We start from the raw sequence: 19,130 nt of genomic DNA on the forward strand, positions 1-19,130 counted from the left end.
AACCTGCCTCAGCCCACATGGGTCCTTTCCCTAATGCTCCCCTTGCTTGCTTGGGGGTAAAAAATGGAACAAGTATCTTCCCACCACCCACCCTTGTCTCATCCACCCTGGGGCTGTCGGATATTATGATTCATCCACCTTCTATTTGTTTGGGGAATTTTCTATGACAACATAGAGGCCCCTCTCTCCTGATTTGGCTGGTTTCCAAGACCATCAAAGGTCTATTCAAACCAGAAAAAGTCAGGACCAAGGAAGGGCAGCTGGTTCCCAGAGCAGGCACGCCTCGCTCTTCTCATGAATGCAAACAGCCCTCGGATGATCTGTGCTCCTGAAAGGTCTGTCCTGTGACCCGTCCTTCAGTCCTAGGTCTTCCCCTCTTCCACGAATACTGGCGATGAACCATAGTCATATTCAAGTCTAGAATGGAGAGAGCGAGAAGTAGCTCAGAGAGAAACCTGGACTTGGAGAAGTCATCTGTCCTTGAGCTCGTGTTGTGAGAATGTCACACTGAATGAGGGGTCTAGATAATTGGGCAGCTGCAGTCAGGCTATAGGACCTGAGAATCTGGGCTTCTGGGAAGGCCCAGGGCTGACAGGCTGGGCAGTGTGATGAATGAATGATAGACATGATGCAAGGTTCTGTGTAGCTGGAAGAGGGATGTCCAGACACTAGGCAGAACTTTCCCCAGGCCAGGATATAAGATGTCCTCAAAAAGTGAGAAGACACCCTCTGTCAGAGTGTTGCAAAGCAGCCACACTTCAGCCTCCACGGTAAGGTCTAAAATGAGAACAGCACCCAGAAGAGGCTACTCACACACTGGACTCACCACTTTCTCGTTGGCCTTGGGTCTCATTTTGGTGCTTCTTCTCCCAGAGCTCAGGTAAAATGCTCCAACCAGTTTCATCCCCTCTCCTTCCAAGAGCTCCCCGAACCAGCCCCACTCCACAGCCCACCGCCCCCAGCTTCCTTTTCATTTCCCCTCCTGTTGGTTTCTGCTTAGGCCAATGCTGCCTTCACAGCCTTGACCACTTGGACCAGTATAAGTATAGCTGGGCCAGGTGCTGCCCTGACATCCCCCATCAATGGGGGATGTGCCTCTATGCCCTAGAGGTGGCAACAGGTCACAGCCCCTGCAGGCAGCCTGTAGTGGGAAAACCCATGGAAAAGGGTGCCCAGCCCAGTGCCCAGGACTGGAGACACCAGGCTTCAGCTGACAGAATATGCCAGAAGTTCTAACAGAAAATGGGCAGGGAGCCCACAGGTGTCAGGGGAGAGTGGAAATGGGAGCAGTTGGGTGGGCAGGAGCAGTCTGTTCCTGTCCTGGAAGGCAAGTGGTAACGTGGAGAGGATGTGGGTTCTGGAAAGAGAGACTTCACTGATCTTGGCTCCACAGGCCTGGATTTGGTCAGTCTGTCTTAGGAATAGAACACCCAGCTCAGAAAGATGACGCAGGTGCAGTGGGCCAGCCCTCAGGAGAGCTCCACAAACACCAGTTCCATCCCCTCCCTGGCACTTGGCCTGGGGTGCAGGAGGAGGCCGTGGGGACAAGGCCTTACAGGTGCAGAAAGGAGGTGAGCAGGGGTCAAGGCAGAGAGGCCTCGGCTGCCTCCTTTGTGGGACCTCATTTGTTCTCTTCACCTTCCATAGATGACCTGAGGCTACCAACCTTCATGTCTATGAGCAGCATGACCCACAGTTGCCCTGGGGACCCCAGCTTGGCTGCTATGTCTGACTGGGCCATCTGTGGGCTGCCCACCAGTGAGCTGTCCCTAGGGTTGGCTCTTATCAATATTTCCACAATGACAGCCTGGAGTCAGAGCCCTGGGGGGAGGGGAGGGAGTCCTCCAGGCTGTGCTGAGTATCATGGTGTGCCAGGCAGGGAATGCAGAGATGAAGACAGCTCCGTCCCTGGCCATTGGTACTAGGAGAGCTGACTAAACGGACCAGGGAAGTAGGGTGGAGAGAAGAGCTCTCTGGAAGTAAAGGGCACGTGTCAAGCATCATGACCCTTCACTATCTACTTGAGGAAGGAACTCTGCAGTGAACAAACCAGGACCACTTTCCTCTGCTCTTCTGTAGTCATGGCAACCACAGTCCCCTCTTGGGTGCTTCTAGCCTTGCCCTTGCCCATCGCCTCTGTCCCAGTCTTCATTTTGCACAGTCCATTCTTACTCACAGAGCCACCTGGCTGCTTCTAGCGTTGTCTTAGACCAGTCTCTGTCTCCAGCCCAAGAAATGCCCCAGCACCTCCATCATATCTGGTGGTTGACCTGCTGACATTTTAGAGCCTCTCTGTTATCAGAAATTGGGTGGGAGGTACCAGGTTCATCCCAGGTAGTCCCACTATGGCAGCCTGTTCAAGTGACCCGGGTCCTGGCTCTGGCTCTCTGGGGTGGGACACAGCTCTGCGCCTGCAGCACCCTGAGGCGCCCATTCTGGCTTCGTCTTCTGTGACTGCCTCGCAGATTTCTTGTTTGCACCAGTTTTTCCTCCAGCTGTAGCGATAATCGGACTTTCTCTTTCCCAGCACTCATGCAGCAGAGCACAGCTTAGCTGGGAGGTGAGGAAGGCAGCAGTGGGACAGCTGTGGAGGCAGGGCTGGAATTCCGCCCCCCGACGGCTCACACAGCTGGGATCAGCTCCCTTCCCCGCCCCCTACCCTTTGGCTCAAGCCCCATTCCTCACCACCAAACGCTCAGGACGTGGCCAGGCCTTTGACTCAGAAAAGAATTCGCGAGTTTTCTCAGTGCCCCTTTCTCAGAGCTGCCTTTCAGAGCTCATCCTACCATCAAAAATTCCTTGATCCTAACTCTAGACCCTTGTTCCCAGACTGTGATATATTCCAACCTAGTGTTCCAACCTCCCTTTCTCTACCAGTTGTGTTCGGTAGCCATGCTTTGTGGGCTCCTCACACTCTACCTCCTCCCCCTCTTTCTCCTTCCCTTCATCTTCGGTCAACTTCACGCCACCCCATCCTCCACCTCCCTGCTCAACCCTACTTCAGCCAACCTTTGCCCGAACTCTCCCATGAGCTTTAGGCAAAGGTTTTCTACCCATTACTAAATCCAAAGCACTCTTTGCCTCCTTACCTTGCTTGAACTTTCTGTAACATGTGCCCCTTGTGAACATTTTCCTCTTGAACCTTTTTCTTTTGTGGATTCCTGAGTTCACCTGCTGGTTCTCTAGCCATTCTCTGAACTCTCCCACCCAATCTCCTTTGCTGGACCCTCTCCCTCCTCCTGCCTGTACCCTGAGGCTCTGTCTAGGCCCGCGAATCACCTCACCACGTGCACACTCTGTCTATAAATGTTAATGCCTCCCAAATCCAAATCCCAGAACTTACCCATTTTTAAAAACTGTTAAAGTACTGATTAAATTCATGGAAGCTAAAACCATACCGTGATGGGCTTGATATGAGTCAACCAGGGGGTGGAGTCAAGCCGTGTAGAGGGTAGGGATGGGTGACAGGACAGAGATCAGAGCCAGGCTGGGCTGGTCATGGGACCCAGCCTCGGGGGTCATTGACAAGACCACCAGACAGCTTCTGGGAACTCAGGCCGGCACCAGCAAGCTCTGCAGCGGGGTCTCCACCAGCACCATGGAGCACCTGACGTCACTGAAGGCCTTGCTCACACACTCTCCAAGAAGCACTTGACCTTTCTCTTTATTCAACCACATACTCAACACTGTGGCCTGACTGTGCTACAGCACTTCAACTCAGCATATCCAAAACAACATGCCCCTTCTCCAGAAGCTGGACCTCCTTGATTCCCCTTCACCATGAATGGTGTTGGTGCCCACCAGTCACCTAAACTGGATCCCTTGGTGTCTTCCTCGATTCTCACCCTTTCGTCACCCACAGGTGCTGGCATTCCTGCCCTTGTGTAGCTTTCCCACACTGACCCGCATAACCAGTGGATTATTGTGGAAATGACAAAGTATGACTTCCAAAGGTCATGAGAGTCATTATGGCTCCCTCCTTATTGCCCCTTGGGTCATTCACTTCGTGGGGATCCAGCTGCCATGCTGGGAGGACACTCCAATAGCCCTGTGAAGAGGTCCACATGTGAGGAACTTTGACCTTCTGTCAAAATGTGAGGAACCATCTTGAAAGAGGCCCCTCTAGCCCTCAGGTCTTAGCACGAGTGCAGCCCTGACCGACACTGGACAGCAACAGCACGAGGGCCCTGAGACAGAACCACCCAGAGGGGCTGCTCCTGAACTCTTGGCCTAGAGAAGCTCTGTGATAGGTGAATGTTGACTGCTATGCAGCACGGATAGCCAGCGAAGTCTTCTATCCCCGTGGCTTCCCTCAGAGCTCTTCTGTCCTCCTTTCCCCTGGCCCTGTCCATCAGCGTGACAGTGTAGAATCTGCCTCCTGGTAGTCTCTTCTGAATCACCACGCAGCCTCCAGCCAGGCTTCTTGCCTCTACTCTCAGCCCCTCCAACTCACCCTCAAGGACAGCATGAGAGTTCTGAAATACAGCTCTAGTCATGTTTAAAACAGATTGCCTGCCTTCTCTCCATTTTATAAATCAAGTTCAAACTTCCCGCTTCAGAGCAGGTGTCTGTGAACCTGTCTCATCTTTCTTCCCAGGTTCATTTCTACTGAAGGTCACTGTCAGTCATTCTGAGTCATTGCCAACTGCAGCTTCAGGCCACCTAGCCTTTGCTCCTGCTGTTTCCTCTGCCCGCTCACCTTTCATTGAGCTGAGTCCCAAACTCCAGAAAAATATGCGATTGTCCCAATGGGGTGGTCTAAAAGAACGGAAACTATTTCCTACAATAAAGCTTAAAGGAAAAGAAGCCCCAAATCTGAAAGCCCTGCTTCAGATGCAAATTTCCTTCATGTCCTCTACCCAGGGTTTGTCTCTCTTGATGAAAATCCCTGCTGGGTTTTTGTAACTAAGTTGGGGCAGAAATAGTTCAATTATTGGAGTATTCAATGTTCTCAGGTTGGAAGGGACCTTTTATATAATCAAGTCCCTTGCTACTCAAAGTGAGGTCCATGGACCGGCAGCATCAGCACCACCAGGGACCTTGTGAGAAATATAGACGTAGGACCCACCAGACCTGCTGAGCCAGGAAGGGCTTTATTGCAAGAACCCAGAAGATTCATATGCAAATTGAAGTTTAGGATGCATTGATCTAGTCCAAACCTCCATCCGCCTCTTAAGCCCCTAATTCCCTGTTGAGAATTATTGAAAAAAAAACAAAGGCCAAATGTTTTCTCTGATGATGATACATAATGGGGGTGGGGGGTGGGGGTGAGAGAAGAATGAAGAAACTTTAGATTAAATTTAGAGGGAAATGAGAGGAAGGGGGTATGAAAAATGATGGAATGAGACAGACATCATTGCCCTATGTACTTGTATGATTACATGAATGGTATGAATCTACATCGTGCACAACCATAGAAATGAAATGATGTACCCCATTTGTGTACAATGAATCAAAATGCAGTCTGTAAAAATAAAAGATAAAAAAAAAAAAGAATTGTTCTGTTCTTAAACACCCCCATATGGACAATGACCTGTCTCCCAAAGCAGCCCATTCCATCTTGAGTATTGTCTACTCAGGTCCCTCATTGCAAAGTTCCCCCATTTCACCCGTGTTTCTAGCTTTCCCACTTCTCATCTCTTACTGCCTCTCCATCATGCCTCTAGGGACTCAACACCTACAACCAGGACCCTCGAAATCTGCCGAGCCCCAAATCCCATAGAAAACTATTCAGAAGGTCAAACGAGATCTCATTAATGTGAGTTTCCCTAGCTGATTTTCATTAGTCTCTCTGCTTGATGTCTTTTAGGTCTGGATTTTAGCACTACAGCTTTTTGACCTAGAGATGTCATAAGGTCAAATGAGCCCAACCAGAGAATGCTAGAGTCACCTTGGTCTTCTGGGACCTGAGCCTGGGCCTCCTTCCTCTGGGCCACATTCCCCGCTGGCGTGCAGCTTGTGATGAGGCAGTCAGCTCTAAGAAGCTAGTTATTACTCATGGACAGGAAGATGAACATGTCTGAGGCTCAGGCCTTCAGTGCAGCTTTTCCTGCAAGACAACTCAGGAAACTCAGTCTCTGAGACTGTACTAACTCCCTGCCTTAGGATGGCACTTTATTCCAGATGACATGAGCAGGCCTTTGCCCTGTTTGCCTCACACTAGCTGTGTTGGGTGCACTGGCAGGAATTGTTATAACAGGGGCCTAAATGCAGGGAGAATCAGAGACTGGGCCAGGGTCATCACGTGCCCTTCCTGAGGCTGAGCTAGTGGGAATGGAGCATGAGATTGCCCAGCCCCTGCACATGGTCCTGGAGGTGGAGGAGAAGGAAGCAGCAAACAGCAGAAGAAAACCAGGCCATGCCTGACTCAAAGAGCACCCAGCGTCCCGTGCCCTCCAGGGAGAGACCAGAACTGGCTCCACTGTAAGTTCAAGTCCTAAGGCCAGCCTTGATGGGGCCTCTGGGAAGTTAGTCCTCTGCATAGCTCCTCCATCTTGACCCCCAAATCCCCCTCAACTGAAGATCCCTCCACCCCCTGAAGGGAAGGAAGGACCATAGGCCTGGTACATTCCAAAGAGTAAACCTAAACCTCTCCTCTTCTGCTTCAGGTATCTCTGGAGACCCTGCTCCTTTTTTTGCTCTTCCTGAACTTCAGGGAGCCAAAGACTTGGGGGCGGGAGGGATCTTTCTTGAATAGTTTGGGGCAGAACTGACCTAGGAGCTTCTTCATACTTCCCACACAGCCCTGTCCTATGTCTCCTCTAGGGTTGCTACCACCTCACCGGTGGGTTGCCCCACCCTGCACTCCCGTCTCCACCCCACTGAATGCCCTGTGTACTGTATGGCACCCACCTCCCAATAGGTTACCAGCATCCTTTACTCCTGAAGCTTCCACAGGGTCCCTATGCCTCCCATCCAACCTGAAGTCTTGATCCCCTCTCCCGTGAAGGAGCCCAGTATTGTTCTAACAAGGGTGTATTAGAAAGAGCACAGGGTCTGGGGTCTGAGTCTGGCTCTTTCCTTGACCACTGAGGTGACTTTAGACAAAGGCCTTGACTGTCTCTAAGTCACAGTTGCTATTCTGGTGAAATAAAGAGAGCAAATTCTGCTGTATATGACAGAGCCCACAGCACATCAGAACCTCAGGGCAGTGCTGAGTCCTCTTCCTCATTTACCCTGTGGTTGGTCTTCTGGAAGATGCCAAGTGGGAAGGGCAGGCAGGTGGGAGCAGTGCCCAGGACAAGCTCCTGTCCAGACTTGTGAGCAGAGCCCAGCCCGGCAGCTGCTCTTTTCTCCTCTGCCTTTTCACCATAAAAGGCAGAAAATAGACAGGGTACCTCAGGGGTCTCTCCAGCAGCGAGATAGGAAGGAACTCTGATCTTCAATATTTTCATGTGTAAAATGACAGGAACAAGTCCCTCCGTCTCAGGGTCATTCCTTAGATAATGGTGTGAGAGTGCTTTGTAAGCTGTGAAGTGACAGGTAGGCACCCGCCAGAGGACAAATTCATGCCATTACTTCCTCTACAAGTGACCATGCCAAGCACCCCAAATCCAGCACTCTGTTCTTTCCCTCTGGATCTGGACACAACCAAAGGATCCTGAAGATCACAGAACCGCTGCTCCTGGCAGCCGAATAACCATGAAGATTTGCTAGATGCAACACAGTGGCCACTCTGCCTGTTAGTCCCTGTCACTGTTCTTTGCCTCAGTGCCCTGATTACTTCTCCAAATTGTCCACCAAGTCCTGCCTGGTCTGTTATCCCGCTGAGTCCTCTCATGTTGGGACCTGCTACGAGATCCATGTGGGAGGCTTTACTAGATCTCTCCAGCTCTAAGAAATAGACTCAGAACCCAGGACTGCCCTCCTCACTCAGAGAACCCATATGAGCCCTGGGTCAAAAAGGATGATGGGAGACTTCTTCACTCCTCCCCAACTCTGGATGATAAACCAGCAGCATTCAGAAAAATCTCCCCCTCTAAAGTTGAGAAGCTAGCTATTCCTTAAAACCTCTTGTTTGGAAGATTCTTCCTGCTATCCCGTTTCATTCCTCACTCCTGCAAAGGGAACAGGGGAGCAGAGGTAGCAAGGCATATATGAGGCCTCCACTGAAAAATGGCAAGGTCTGTGCCCACTGCTGGAAACACACATGCACATACACACATGTGTAAACACACACACACACACACACACATGCACTTCACTCACCTTGCCAACTGAGAAGCACTTATCACTAAGTCGGATCTACTTACCCTCCTCCACCTCCACCTGCTGGTGTTGGCTTCCAGCTTGAGGACGGCAGGGGGCTTTGGCTGACAGCTGCCTCCTGGGTGGTGGGGATTTTGAGTCTGGTCTGTGGACTTGCTCCAAGCTACAGCCACTACCTTGGACATCCTAGCCACTGGCCCAGCCCATTTGGCTTTTTCTCTGAACCTCCACTTCCATTGGCAATTCTGCTTCCTCTTGTCCCCAGCCCTTGTTCATCTCTGTAACTGAAACCCTTACCCTTGCCCCCAACAGCACCGTTAGCATGGCTGCCCTGCAAAGGGCTTTGTGCCCACTGGCTGTAGAAACTTTGGCTTTCCATCACTCACAAACTCCCTCCCCTCCTCTGCCTCCAACCCCTCTCTAGTCAGAAACAAAGCAGGCCTGAGGATTCTGTCTGTCCATCCTTCTTGCACTCCTCCTCACAGGCAGGACGGCCATCATGTCAGTGGGTCCACAGAAATGTGTCTGGGGACGTGCCAATTGCACTGTCACTAAAAGTTTAGCCTATCCTGACCTTTTCAACAGAAAACCACAGGTCAGGCTGCATGTACACCCTTTCTCTGCCTCTTCCTCCTTCTCCCCCACCCCTCCTACCTCTTCTCCCAGACTGCGTTACACACTCCACTGCCTGCTGCCCCAAACAAGCTCCCTCCCTCTGTCACACATGCTCAGTTTGTTCTGCTGCTGCTCAATGAAGAAAATAAAACTACAAATGCAGGCTGCATAGACAACTCAACAGTGCACTTGTGTGCCAGGGCTGCACGTATGCATGTGGGCACATATATGTGCTTGTGTGTGTATGTGTGTGCATGCTCACATGAGCATCTGAATTGTGGCATGTGTGCATACTTTGAACACTCAGAGACCAAGCCTTCAGATCGTGCTGTTTATTGAGATGCAACAGGGAGGGGCTTAAAGAACATGGAGGGAACAGTGTCTCCTCTGTTTCTGGGTACAGTGAAGCGACATCTGCAGTTGTGCTTGGTCCCACTCAGAATGAACCATGAGACGGGTCAGGGGGTGGCTGGGTCACTCTTGATCAGTTGTTCTCAGTCCTCTTCCTCTTAAACATAGAGCCACCTCCTAGCAGAGGCAGGAGCTGAGATAAAGGCTCACTTTGTGAGGGCACTTCCGTCAAAGGCCCAGAAAGGTGCTAAGACAGAAGCTGGCAGAGGAGGAGAGGCTGGCGCAGCTGGGGTGGTGACTCCACAGGCGGGCTTGGAGGAATCGCGCTGGCTGGGCTCAGTCATTCCGACCTGTCCAGACTCAGCAGACACAGGCAAAAGAAGTGAAGAATTGGCCAAGGCCAGAACCAGGGGCCAGGAGCAGGACCAGCAGGGTGGAGGAGGGCTGAGGGGGGCGGGGCACGGTGTAGAAGCCAGAGCTGGGGTCCTGGGTGACAGAGGGCAGGAGTAGCCCTCTTTACCGACTGCCTTTCTTGGAGGGGGTGCTCAGGTTAGAGCCCTTCCCCAGGGTATCCTTGTAGTCGTTGGCACCGCTCCGGCCCCTGACCTCTCCTCCACGGACGCTGCACACTCCAGAGATGCAGCTGGTGCTGTTGGCCACATAGCCGCCGCTGACTGTGCTGGGACGGAAGCCGTAGCCACCACTGCCGCTGGTGCTGCTGATGATGGCTGCAGAGGGACAGTCAGGTTCAGCACCCACTCAGGCAGGCTGGGGGGTCTCCTCTCCCCAGGACAGATGGGGTCCTTAGGGGACCCAGGTCTCAGCTACTCTGTCCCATGGGAAGAATATTCCAAAGTCACTGTACCCCACATCCTGTCCTTAGCTTGCTCAGCTTGTATCCAATCTAGCTGAGTTTTGCCCCATTAATGCTCAGAGGCCCATCTCCTCTGTCCAGGTACCTATGTACCCACCTATCCTTCTGGAACCCACTCACTGCCCCTCCTATTAGCCTCTTTGCTAACCTTCCACCCTCAACCTCTCTCCCCTGCTAGTTGCCCCACAGACAGAAGTTTTCCAAAGTTCTGTTGTGACTCTAAGCCCTGCTGAGAAAACCAGAGATCCAATACTGTCAGCTTGATCTCCGGGACCCCCTGTTCTCTAATTTCCCAACCCAGGTCTGATTAAAATTTGCAAACCCAGTTTCCCAAGCCTCACATAGACCCATGCATCATAGAACAGCCCCCTCCCTTGGCAATAGCCATCCCTTGCTGTCGTCCCTGGGAACAGAGAGACAGCATGATGAAGATGAGAGAGACCTGGGTAGGGAGTCAGGAGCCTGATCTCTGGCCATGGTACCCTCTGGCTCTGTGAACTCAGCAAGGCTTTTCCCTCTCTGGTTCTTAGATCACTCATCTGCACACACAGGGGGTGACTAAGGTCCTTCCCTGTCTGCACAGTCACAATTTTAAGTCAAAGAGTACAAGTACTTACAGATGCTGACAGGGGAAGGATATTCTCCTGACATCCTGTTAGGGAGAGAAGTAAAATAAGAGCGTGTCATCCATTCCAGTCGTCAAAGCTCCTGTCCCCACTGGACTGATGTAGGTTTCTGAACCCAATGGATACCTAGAGAAACTCCAGTGCTTCTTGACACAAGCAGGATCTGAGAAGTTTTGGGGGGGTCACCCCTGAATCTTTGGGGTAAGTGGACAATGACCTCAGTCAATTAATAGTTTGCAAGAGGGACACATGTGAGGACAGGTGTCCAGCCCATGCACGGAGCCTTTCCATCTCCCTGACTCACGGGGGAAGCTGGAGTGTGCTGCCCAAGCACACCTCCAATGAGCTCATGGTGCACCTGGATGGTAAGGAAGATGGAACAGGAAAAGCTAACAGAGGAATGGGTTTCAGGGGCAGCGGGATGTTCCCAGATAGACCCAGGGAAGTTGCAAGGATTGAATGAGCTAATCCACATAGCACCGCCCTATGAAATAAGCATCATAGTCTGGAAGGATATGAGATGGTTAGAATTATTAATTACTATTATTATTTCTATCATCACCACTCCGTCACTCCCTGAGAACTCATCTTTTCTGGATAAAGATGTTTTAGGCTTTCTCCTTTAGTTCTTTCTAAGCCCTTGGGGACCTCCTGCCAGAGCACACCACTCACCTGCACTCCTCACTCTCCAGCAGCTTGCGGTAGGTGGCGATTTCCATGTCCAGGGCCAGCTTCAGGCTCATGAGCTCCTGATATTCACGCATCATCCGGGCCAGCTCATCCTTGGCCTGGTGCAGGGCTCCCTCCAGCTCATCCAGCTTGGCCCGGGCATCCTTAAGGGCATTGTCCCCTCGCTGTTCAGCATCAGCAATGGCTGTCTCCAGGTTAGAAGCCTAAACAAAGAATTCAAGAAGTTAGAGAACTGGAAGGTGTCATCATCTCCATTCAAATTCTTCCCACTGTTTAAGATCTCAGGGCAGAGATGCCCACCGCCACCCAATGCACCCCACACCTCTGCTCTCGTTGGAGGAGGGTCTGGGAAGTCCTTCCTGAGCTCTAGCACTATGCCCTGAACTCAGATGTTTGTGCTGGTGGGAAATCATGCATCCTGCCCTCCTGGGACGGCAGCCGCCTGAGCAGCACTCATTCAAAGCCATTTAGAGCCATGCTACTTCCAGGGCACAGGATAGCAAGAAGATTGACTTCCTGCTTTTGAGTTGTTCAAGGTCCCTGAGGAGAGTGGAAAGAGCACGGAACAGGAAGTCCAGTCTCCTGGTCAGGAGACCTTGGTTCAGAGCACAGCTCTGCCCCTCACCAGCCGTGCGACCTACTCAACCTCTCTGAGCTTCAGTTTCCCATTTGTAACATTGGGGATGGCAACTATTGCCCCTCAGAGTCTTTGTGAGAATTAAGTGTGATAAAATGATAGATGCTGCTGCAATTTATGTGCATCTTTGTCCTTAGCTACTAATGCTGAGGCTGCCTCCTATACTCCTGGGTTCCACGTTGGATAGTCCTCGGTGGGTGTTTCCTGAGCCTATTTTTCCTTCTCAATCATTAAAACAACAAATATTTATTAAGCTGCTATTATGGGCAGGCACTGTGCTGGAATCTAGGGAGGGACAAAGCAACCAGCTTCCTGCCCCCTTTCAGTGTAGTGGGGGTGGGAGGACAGGAAGGTATCAGAAAACTCCAGTAGGTATGACATGCGTGGTGAAGCACAGACACCTGGAGAGCACTCGGCATGGGAGGAGATCCCAGCCCCGCCTGGGGGAAAGGAGGCTTCTTGGGTGACAGAGCTTCAAAGCACAGGTGCTTGAAGTAAGAAACGAGGTGCCCCAGAGACCCCCCCAAGTGTTGGAGGCAGCAACCTCCTTGGCCTCCTCTCTTTTTGTGGAAGAGACTGGGAGGCCAAGGTTCCCAGTCAACTTGCTTATTACTCAGTCGTCTCACCTGCCTTGACCGTGGGCCGACGCCCCTTACCTGCTTCTTTGCGTTGTCAATCTCTGAGCGCAGTCTCTGGATGAAACGATGGAGCTCTGTGATTTCATTCTTGGTGTTCTTGAGGTCATCCCCGTGCCGGCCAGCCGCCAGCTGCAGCTCCTGGAACTGGGGCCCCAAAGCAGAGTCACCGTGAATTGGGGAGTCTCCGGGTTGTGGATATCACGGGACCAGGGCACAGTGGACTCTTACCGGGACACTGCCTCTGTTCTGGGCACCATCAGGCCCCACCCCCATGCTGGCTGGTGTTGCCCACCTCACCCAGCCTCGGCCCAGCTCACCTTGGTCTGGTACAGGGCCTCAGCCTCAGCCTTGCTCTTCAGGGCGATCTCCTCATACTGGGCACGGACCTCATCGATGATGCTGTCCAGGTCCAGGTTGCGGTTGTTGTCCATGGACAGGATGACAGACATGTCACTGATGTGGGACTGGATCTGAGCCATCTCCTACAGGGAAATGGGGTGGTCTCTCAGCTTAACCCTGTCTGAGGCTAACAACCTCACCCAGGCAAGGTGAGCAAGTTCTAGTGGTGCCAACTTGGAGACCTAGAACCCAAGGCTGCCATATCACTGGGCAAAGTAAGCTCCCCACTGGGTCCAATCAGATTTCTACCACCATGGAGTGAGGCCCGCCTCCTCCCTCCCCATGCAGAGGAGGAAGGTTGAGGAACCTCCCAGAGTTGAATGGGAGATGGATGACGGACCAGGGGCCTCCCAAGAGCTGGAACCTCCATCCATTCCAGCCACCAGAGCAGAGTTTTACCCACTGGCTGCCCTCAGGAAAAAAAAATGAAGTGGAGAGACAGACTTACGGCCTCAAAGAGACACTTGGAGAACTTGATGTCCTGCTCCATGGAGTCCACTTTGGCCTGAAGCTCTACCTTATTGGCATAAGCTGCATCCACATCCTGAAAAACGCCCAGCCACCCCCAGTCACTGTGGTACAGCCGAGAAGGCGACATCCACCCCAACCCTGGTGCTCTTCGGGAGGTAGACGTGTTCCTTTCCCCAGGGCTCATGGAGAAGGGGAGAGAGGAGCCAAGGCTCAGCACTCCACCCCAGGAGAACCTGCTCCATTGCAGGAATGGGGTACCCCTCTCAGGGAGGGAGCCCCAGCCAGGCCACTGTCAAAGGCACCCCTGTGGCCTCTGAGCCAGGGGCCATGCAGCAGGGGACCTCCTTTGTGTCGGGTCATCTCATGACAGCCCTCCCTGCCCTTGCACTGCTCTTCCCGGACAGTCTTTCATCATGGTGCATCGGCTCGCTTTGGGACAGGTGGCAGAGCACACCACCTGCTCAGCATCCCTGAGCCCGATCAGCCCCCAGATGCTGCGCGCCTTCCCCTACCTTCTTGAGCAGCACAAACTCATTTTCAGCAGCCGTCCGCCTGTTGATCTCTTCCTCGTACCTGTAGGAGTTAGGGCTTATTGGTTCATATATTCTACAGGAGGCCTTGTTTTGCCCAGAGAAGACCCAGCCCGAGTGAGGAGCAGAGGGTCCATCAGAGAGCATGGGACTGGGCAGCCACAGAAGACTGGGCAGTGGGGCCAACAGAGCACAGAAGGCTCCCTGGAGGAGGTGCATGCAATCGAGTTCAGAAGAAGAGGACTTTTGAAGATCCAGTTTGGAAAATGAGGAAGAAGCATGTGCAGCAAAGGCCTTGGGGGAAATCTCAGAGGAAGTACGAAGCAAGCTACCCCCCAAAATATGGGCAAAGCATTACAGATGACAGAGGGCTCCAGGGAGCATTTCTTGGGTTGCTCCTCAGAGCAGTCTGAGGTAGATATACCCAACCTCCTCCTGCTGCCGAGAACCCAGGAGCTTGGAGAGAATGTGAGAGGTTGACCCAAGGTTTCCCCGACCACTGCCCAGCTAACCGGACATTTGCCCTAAGTCCCAGGCCAGAGACTGGGGGCAGGGAGCATGTATTTGGATGATGATTCTACTTGGAATGACCGAGAACACCATCCCACTTTCAAAAATTTTAAGTTGGGGTGACTACCAAGGTCCTTCAGAGGGGCAGGGGCTGGTGTCCAGTGAGTGACAAAGGGTCCCTCCCCACTCACCTCTTCTTGTAGTCCTCCACCACGTCACGCACATTCCTCAGCTCTGAGTCCAGCCTCACCCTGTCCCCAGACAGGGTCTCCAGCTGCTTCCGCATGTTGCTGATGTGACCCTCAAGGATGGGCTCCAGATTGTTCTTACAGTTGTTCAGGTCCAGCTGCTGCAGCAGCTCCCACTTGGTCTCCAGCACCTGGTTCTGCTGCTCCAGGAACCGCACCTGAAACCCAAGACCAGCTATTGTTGAGCCTCCACAGAAATAGTCATAACTGTCACTCAAAGGCTGGGTGCAAAGCACCCTGCCGGCATAGCCTCCTTTAGCCCTCACTACAGCACATGAGGTGGGTAAGTCATAGCTCTGCTCAATGGAGAGGAAACAGACACGGACAAGCTTTGCCTCTTTCCATAGTCCAACACCTTAATTTCTGGTCGAGTCCAGAATTGAACCGAGACAGGGACCAAACCAGTGCAGGGCATGGGTGTGCCTGGAAACAGCAGGACAGAGCCAGGCCAGGTCCATCTTTCTGAAAGGTCAAAGTCTCCTTTGCTTTCATCATATGTCAGGGCTCAGGGAGGCTTTGGCCAAGAATATTTAAATACCTCCATCAGGCCCAAACTCCATCTTTGTGTCTAACTTCTCTCTTCCCCCTTTGTCCACCTTCCCTACAGCAAGCATGGCATGTGGAACAAGATGAACAGATGGAGCTAGGACCCCACGGAGCCAGGAAGGGTTTGATCTAGATATACTTCTCTTGTCTGATTTTGGGGGCACAGCTTTCAAAATGATATTTCTCTTACTCTATTTACTATTTAAGATTGTGTTCCCCAAATCACAACACAGGACATGGGAACACTGCCCGGGATTCAGTGTGGAGATAGGACTGTCCACCAGTGTGTCTCTAGAAGGTCTTCTGGCATTTGGTTTGGTTTAACCAATCCTGGATTCTTCACGTATTTCCCCAAGACTGAACAAACCTACATACATAAGAGCCCAGAGTATACATGCGTACTGTGTTCCCATCTGAATTGCTGAGAAGATTTGCCATCTCTGGTGGCATGAGGTGAACTGTCCAGGCTTTGTGCCTCCTTCCCCATCGGGACAGACCAGCTTTGTGAACACAACTGTCTTCCTGTCCATCTTTCTTTCAATATCTCCAGAAATTCCACCCCCCTTAGGGTTCAACAAGCCCAGTTAAGGGTCAGTCTAGTGACATGCCTCAGACCCCAATCCTCAGAACACCTTGATCTTCCAGAAGAAGCCTGGAGGACTGAGAAGCTGCAGAGCCAGTCCTGGCACCTGAGGCTGAACAGAGGGCAGGTGGGACCCCTCCAGGCTGGAAGGGAGGAGCAAGGTAAGCTCTGATGGCCACGCGGCCCAGACTTGATCTTGGGCTGCCCTGTCCTTGGTGCTTGACTGTCATGGAGCCAAGACAGCTCTCTAGTCTCCTCCCCTTTCCCATCCTCCAAATGACCTCCATGCCTTTGCTGACTCAAAAAGTCACAAGTCTTTCTGGATGGAGGATCCCTTGAGGTCTCTTCCAGATCTAGGATTCCTCTCCTTCTCAGCACCCCTCCCTTAGCTTCTAGAGATAAAAAGGATAGTAACAATAACCACCATTGGGAGAGTATTTCATATGTTCCAGGCCTTGTGCCAAGATCTTCACATGCATTTTCTTTCCTAAACCCAACACAACCCCAAGAGAGACTATTATCTCCACTTTAGAGATGAAGAGATGGAAGCTCAGACAGGACCTGCAACTTTCCAAAGGCACACATCTGGTCACCAATGGAGTTGGGGTGAGACCAGACCTGACTTCACAGCACTTCCCCACGGGCCTATTCTGCCTCTCAAGAGAGTCCTTAACTGAAGCAAATGACCACGACAGACACATCGTGAATGCAGAGGACCTGGAATGACCACACACGGATGCTTCTGATCCACAAGGCACATAACTAAGGGAAAGATCAGCAAGCCACAGGAGGAGTACAGGCAGATCCCCTCTAACTGGCCTCTCCCGCACACAGCCTGAATGACCCTAGGCTTAGCACTGGCAGCAAGCTGGTCCTCAAGAGTAAGGACCAGGTCTTTTACATTTGGATCTCCTGCCAGTGCTCCCAATAAGCCTCTGCCATAGCCTCTGCTTTCTCTCCTGGCAGACAACACAAAGATTTTAAGGGACTCTAACACAGGGACTCCAAAGCCACCCTGATGATAGAATGTACCTGCCTTGTCCACAGTGGGTGCCTCTTCTTATATAATCTCAATCCTCTGCTGTAACAAAATTTCATGTTGCAAGAAGAGAAGAGGAGAGCTATTCACTGATTCCCCAGGTCCTAGCAAACCCACCTTGTCGATGAAGGAGGCGAACTTGTTGTTCAGTGCCTTGATCTGCTCCCGCTCCTGGGCGCGCACTTTCTGGATCTCAGGGTCCAGCTCCACATTGAGGGGGGCCAGGAGGCTTTCATTGACGGTGACCTGGTGGATGCCTCCAGGTGGGCACACAGTGGGACACACAGGCCCCAGGGCCACACTGCCGAAGATGCTGCCAGCAAAGCCGCTGGCCCGACCCCTGCCAAATCCAAAGCCTCCATTCTTCCCACTGCCACCGGCCACATTGAGGGAAATGCTCCGAGCGCCTCCCAGGCTATAGAGGCTCCGACTGCCAAAGCCCCCGCTGAGTCCTTTGCCCCCGGCCCTGTAGGAGGACGAGCTGCCCCCAGAGAGCACTGCTGAGCAGCCACTGAAGCCCCCCTTGGAGGCAGCTCCCGACTTGCAGGTGAACTGGCGGCTCATGTTGCTGGTGGAGATGGAGTGTGGATGCAGGAGGGAGGAAGGCAGAATCCCGCTAAGGCTTGCTGGCTATGCTGAGCACTGGCAGGTGCCTTTATATGTGCTGGGTGCTGGGCTTGTGGAAGGGCGGTCAAGGCTTAATTCGTGGGTTTGGCTTGCCTGGGAGCAAGAAGTCATTTTCTCTATGCTGACCTAGAGATCAGGCCCTCCCCACCTCTGAAACAACACGAAACCTTCAAATTGCTGGGCTTGCAAGCCTTGCTCATGTAATTTGGGTCTTATCTAATTAACCTGCTGTTATAGGGTAATTTGCCCCAGGCCTCAGCCTCTCCAGGGGGGTGTCACAGGTACTTCGCCATCTCTGTTCTGATTAATCTTCTCAGGATAGTTGACGTCCTCCTGGGGGCTCAGGGAGCAGAGAAGGGATGTACTTCCTTGTGCAGGGCTGGCCACCATGTGTCTTGGGGGCTGTGACCATAGCTGCATCCTCCATTCCCAGAAAAGGGCAGATCACCCAGGTGGTCCCCTCCCCAGCAACCTGGAGACATAACCCACAGAGGGCAGCGCCTGTCTATGCTGGGAGATGGGGTGGAGGGACCCTGTCCTTGGCATGGGACATAATAGCCAAGGTCAGAGACAGCCATGGACACATGGCAGCCATGAGCACCAGATGCTCATACTTCTCCAACACCCATAATATGGCAAGTTGGGGATTGTGGGGTGTTGTGGGGGGGCAAACCCTTCATGCACTGAGCAGATGAGGAAGAGGAGAGGAGGATGGAGTTGGGGCGGAGAGTCCACTAAAAGGACAGAGAAGACAGCAGCCAGCCCATGGCCTGGGGAGTTCAAGGGAAGATTCCTGAATGGTCCATTCCATTGTTTCTGTCTCTCTTACAAAGTGTATCTGCTAACATACCTGCTACCTGTCCAGATATCACCTGTCCTCAGCTGCTGTCAACATGAGCCCAAACACCTGCTGCATCAGCCGAGAAGGAAACCTTGTGTGGTCCTCCCCAAGTTCAGGCTTCAGTGAAGGCCCCAGTAGGGGTGACCCAATGAGCATGAGGCCAACCTGCCAGACAGTCCTATGGTGCCTGCCCCAAGGCTCTGCCTGCTGCCCGCTCCATCCTGGGTTACTGGCTCCTATGATGGGCCCTAGTCCCCTCATGATCACCCTATTTGCCCACAGAGAGCTCTGTCCCTGGAGATTGCCCTGGCTCAAAGATCCTAGCTGGGACTCCATGGTGGCCTGCCGCTCTTGGCTGGGTGGGACAGAGTAGGGAGGACAACCTGGAGACAGGTTGGGTTGGGGCTTTCCCTCACTTGTTCCAGGGTTGGCCTGGAATCCATTTCCCTCCCTCCCCTTCCTCTCTTCCTCATTCCCCCACCCGCCATCTTGCCTTCATCACTTCTACTGAACCCACCAGCATTTCTCTCTCCCTCCCTTCCCTCTTTCCCACCTTCTCTCTCCATCTTCCATATCCATCCTTCCCTCTCCCCTCACTTCCTGCCCTTCTCCCAGGTCTTCTGGGACTAGCATAGCCCAGGGTTGAGCCCTGCTCACCTCCTCAGCCCTTAGCCTGTCCTTGGATGTGTGGAAGAAC

The 19,130-nt window shown here is 52.6% G+C and overlaps 1 protein-coding gene across 1 annotated transcript; it reads right to left on the minus strand.

Moving 5' to 3' along the window:
* Positions 1–9,152: 9,152 nt before the first annotated feature.
* On the minus strand, positions 9,153–17,579 carry LOC306661738 (keratin, type II cytoskeletal 71). The gene is made up of 9 exons (XM_079140893.1): positions 17,083–17,579; positions 14,741–14,955; positions 14,022–14,082; positions 13,487–13,582; positions 12,957–13,121; positions 12,658–12,783; positions 11,347–11,567; positions 10,666–10,700; positions 9,153–9,902 (listed from the first exon to the last, which is right to left on the minus strand). The coding sequence occupies exons 1-9, from the start codon at positions 17,527–17,529 to the stop codon at positions 9,691–9,693; spliced, it is 1,578 nt and encodes a 525-aa protein (XP_078997019.1). The 5' UTR covers positions 17,530–17,579; the 3' UTR covers positions 9,153–9,690.
* Between the last annotated feature and the right edge of the window lie 1,551 nt (positions 17,580–19,130).

The sequence above is a fragment of the Sciurus vulgaris genome, assembly GCF_902686455.1.
Source record: "Sciurus vulgaris genome assembly, chromosome: 5".
Lineage (NCBI taxonomy): Eukaryota > Metazoa > Chordata > Mammalia > Rodentia > Sciuridae > Sciurus > Sciurus vulgaris.

What these genes read in the sequence shown, in the direction of transcription:
- LOC306661738 (XM_079140893.1), bottom strand. Translation starts at nt 17,529, where the DNA reads ATGAGCCGCCAGTTCACCTGCAAGTCGGGAGCTGCCTCCAAGGGGGGC. An exon ending in TCGCCTCCTTCATCGACAAG is followed by an intron (nt 14,956 to 17,082) that starts GTGGGTTTGCTA and finishes CTTGGGTTTCAG; the next exon opens with GTGCGGTTCCTGGAGCAGCA. An exon ending in AGTTTGTGCTGCTCAAGAAG is followed by an intron (nt 13,583 to 14,021) that starts GTAGGGGAAGGC and finishes GGCGTTTTTCAG; the next exon opens with GATGTGGATGCAGCTTATGC.